Source organism: Entelurus aequoreus, linkage group LG05 (genome assembly GCF_033978785.1).
Source record: "Entelurus aequoreus isolate RoL-2023_Sb linkage group LG05, RoL_Eaeq_v1.1, whole genome shotgun sequence".
NCBI lineage: Eukaryota > Metazoa > Chordata > Actinopteri > Syngnathiformes > Syngnathidae > Entelurus > Entelurus aequoreus.
In genome coordinates this window covers 87,034,591-87,035,944 of record NC_084735.1, presented here as the reverse complement: position 1 = coordinate 87,035,944, position 1,354 = coordinate 87,034,591, and the positions used below count along the sequence as shown (strand labels likewise).

The 1,354-nt window shown below is 36.8% G+C and overlaps 1 protein-coding gene across 2 annotated transcripts in view; it reads right to left on the bottom strand.

Annotated features, from left to right (window-relative positions):
- Positions 1-709: 709 nt before the first annotated feature.
- Positions 710-1,354, bottom strand: part of tmigd1 (transmembrane and immunoglobulin domain containing 1) — an 18,890-nt gene continuing 18,245 nt past the window's right edge. For both annotated transcript variants that reach the window (XM_062049237.1, XM_062049238.1), the window contains one exon: positions 710-1,100. In XM_062049237.1, coding sequence (XP_061905221.1) covers positions 1,089-1,100 — 12 coding nt within the window. In that variant the 3' untranslated portion in view covers positions 710-1,088. The remainder of the gene's footprint in view (positions 1,101-1,354) is intronic.

The following is a 1,354-nucleotide window of genomic DNA, read 5'->3' as shown; positions in this document are numbered from 1 at the left end:
CAACACAGAGAATAGACATTTGAAAGGCAATTTAAAATGTCTAAAGAATAGTGAACAAAAGGCTGAATAAGTGTACGTTATATGAGGCATAAATAACCAACTGGTATGTTAACGTAACATATTATGGTAAGAGTCATTCAAATAACTATAACATATAGAACATGCTATACGTTTACCAAACAATCTGTCACTCCTAATCGCTAAATCCCATGAAATCTTATACGTCTAGTCTCTTACGTGAATGACATCAATAATATTATTTGATATTTTACGGTAATGTGTTAATCATTTCACACATAAGTCGCTCCTGAGTATAAGTCGCACCCCCGGCCAAACTATGACAAAAACTGCGACTTATAGTCCGAAAAATACGGTAATCAATGAAAGGGCGCAGCAAATGTCCCGATTAAGTCGTTTAACCAGGACTATTGGCAACACTCTGCTTTGACTTTATATAACATGTTTTGTAACGAGGAAATGCAGATTTATGACTTATCATTTCAAGAATCCTCATATTTCTCTGTTGATAGTTAACTTGACGAGGTTTTCAACCTGAGCTGTAATCAACCCTCGCAGCATCCTCAATCTGTCTGACTCACTGGACACGCCCGCTGGCGGTCCGTTATTTGGGTTTTATTGGCGAGAAAGCCGCGACCTTGAACGTTGACAGACTTCTTTTGTCTCGTTAAAAGTAAATGTATAACGCCATTTTAACGAGCCGTTTGAGTCAGGATTTAAAGTTCAGCGGAAAAGTGAAAACGTCCCAACTTTGTTGCGACAAAACCTTTGCCTTTGATATAAAACAATCATTTTACAAGGAGGACTTTATTGGTCAAATGCTACATGTAAATGTAAACGCGTGCGTGACAATAGAGGCAAAATACCTAATACAACCTTATTAGATGACAAAAACAAGAAACACGTGTCAAGACTTGAAGGACTTCCTCTTTAAACTAAGCTAACTTGCGTCCACATTTGCTTCCTGTTGTGAAGCTTTTATAAATAACCTGGGTATAAAATTAGACACCAAATAACCGGGAGTAATAATCACAGTCTGACGCTCCAGCGGGAATCTTCATGACGTTTGTTCACTTGCAGCACTGTGGAAAAGAGTTATTGTTACCACGTGTTATTAATTCATGTACACTATAAAAGTGTCGATGTTATTGATGTACACTACAAGTATCAGTGTTGTTGATGTACTCTACATGGATAAAAGTATCAGTGTTGTTGATGTACTCTATACGGATAAAAGTATCAGTGTTATTGATGTACTCTATATGGATAAAAGTATCAGTGTTATCGATGTACTCTATACGGATAAAAGTATCAGTGTTGTTGATGTACTCTATAT